The sequence below is a fragment of the Gastrolobium bilobum genome, unplaced genomic scaffold, assembly GCF_033153095.1.
Source record: "Gastrolobium bilobum isolate Gb01-03AN ecotype WA unplaced genomic scaffold, APGP_CSIRO_Gbil_v1 utg30012, whole genome shotgun sequence".
Taxonomy (NCBI): Eukaryota; Viridiplantae; Streptophyta; class Magnoliopsida; order Fabales; family Fabaceae; genus Gastrolobium; species Gastrolobium bilobum.
Genome location: NW_026899913.1, coordinates 56683 through 58520, shown reverse-complemented (window position 1 = coordinate 58520; position 1838 = coordinate 56683). Strand labels below are relative to the sequence as shown.

The 1838-nt window shown below is 39.9% G+C and overlaps 1 protein-coding gene across 1 annotated transcript; it reads left to right on the top strand.

Annotated features, from left to right (window-relative positions):
- The first annotated feature begins 462 nt into the window (after positions 1–462).
- On the top strand, positions 463–1838 carry LOC133294178 (uncharacterized). The gene is made up of 3 exons (XM_061492824.1): positions 463–724; positions 818–1513; positions 1609–1838. The coding sequence occupies exons 1-3, from the start codon at positions 463–465 to the stop codon at positions 1836–1838; spliced, it is 1188 nt and encodes a 395-aa protein (XP_061348808.1).

Below are 1838 nucleotides of genomic sequence, written 5' to 3'. Positions count from 1 at the left end.
TGATCGTTTTAATGCTAAATTTTTCATGATTTGTTGATAGTTAAAATTGTGTGCTTATAACCGATTAACTAAAGTATACTAGAGAAAAGAAAAAATTAAAAATTCAAAGGATGGAGAAAAGCTCTGAGAGTGGAAAAGGAAAATCATCGGAGGAGGAAGATCTGCTTCGTCGAAGTACCAAACGAAACAAGGAAGATGGAGATCAATTCTCACATAATGTCTCGATGGTGCCTAGAGTGGAGGACTGGATGGGGGATCAAGAGGATAGACCAAAATCATGGAGAGAAGTGCTTATGCGTCATAATGGAGAAGAAGATGAGTGGAAGAATGATGAGGGATTGGAGGATGAGATCCAAGATGAAGCGGCAGAGGAAGAAGATGTAAATTTTGGTGGCATAAGGATGTGGGATGAAGAAAATGGGAGGACTCAATTTCAGTTGTACTAGTAGGGCAAGAAAGCGAATGCATAAAGTTTGGGAGAAAACTCTGATCGTCAAGCTGTTAGGAAGAACAACTGGTGTTGCATTCATGAAAAAGAAACTTGAAACTTTATGGGCCATAAAGGGTAAAATCAACATTACTGATATTGGAAATGATTACTACGTAGTTCAGTTCAGTGAAGGAGATGATCTGAATTTTGCTCTAAACGGGGGACCTTGGGTTGTGTTAGGTAATTATTTGGCTTTACGTAAGTGGCAACCAGCGTTTAGACCACATGCTGAAGGTATCTCAAAAATAGCTGCGTGGGTTCGCCTTCCAGATATTCCATTGGAGTTTTATGATGAAGCTTTTTTCAGACGTGTGGGGAACTAGCTAGGGAAGTTAATCAAGATTGATAGAACTACTAATGCTCATGCAAGGGGACGTTTCGCCAGGATATGTGTTGAACTGGACCTTGCTAAACCTTTGAAGGGAGAATATGTCTTAGAAGGGATGACTAAACAGATTGAATATGAAGGTCTTGGACTCATTTGCTTCAAGTGTGGGAGGTATGGGCATTCCAAAGAATGTTGTGCAGAGCCCCAAATGAATACTGCTGCAATGGATGGAGATCATGCACGTGAGAAAGAAAATGAGGATGAAGCTTGTCCAATTCAGAATGGGTTAGGGCCTTGGATGGTGGTTAACCGCCAACGCCGTTTCAAAGGTCAGGGAACAACAATGGAGAATCAATCAGTGTTAACAACAAAGCGTAATCTGAGGCGTAATCAGGGGGAGCAAATTGTGCAATCCAAACGGACAGAAACGGATATGGCGGCATTAAATTCCAAATTTGAAGTTTTAATAGATGATGAGGAGAATCAGCATTATGAGCTGGAAAAGAATGCTGTGGGACCTGAGGCTAATCAGCATTTAAGGAATGTTAATTCCAAAGGAGTAAATCACGGTGCCAAATTGAAACAGAAAAGTATCTCTCTTGAAGAGCATGCAGATCGTTACACGCTGATAGGAGTTGACTCAGAATATGCTCCAGTTAATACAAAGAAGGATGAGCTAGCTAATTTTAAAATGGGTCCTAAAATTTCGGGGCAAACGTCATCTTCACAAAAAATATTCAGAATCAAAGTTTTTCCTCGAAAAAGATATTAACAAAGAATAATAAGGCAGATATGGTGGAAGGGGAAACAAGAATGGAAGTGGATCGAACAGTTTTTGTTCAAAGGGATGATGAAAATGGAGTAAATAATCCTAAAGCACCAGACCCGAATTTAGGAATGTTAAGTGAATATGTGTTGAAAGAAACACAGATGGAAGAAGATAATGCCTTAGAAGATGTTGAAATGGTGCAAGAAACTTTGTGGTCAGTAGGGAACCAGAAACCTACAACTCAGCCTTGA

Excerpts from the sequence above, each read along its gene's own strand:
- LOC133294178 (XM_061492824.1), top strand. The coding sequence starts at position 463 with ATGCATAAAGTTTGGGAGAAAACTCTGATCGTCAAGCTGTTAGGAAGA. Across the intron at positions 725-817 it reads GTTTAGACCACATGCTGAAG|GGAAGTTAATCAAGATTGAT; the intron begins GTATCTCAAAAA and ends GGAACTAGCTAG. Across the intron at positions 1,514-1,608 it reads GCTAGCTAATTTTAAAATGG|ATATGGTGGAAGGGGAAACA; the intron begins GTCCTAAAATTT and ends ATAATAAGGCAG.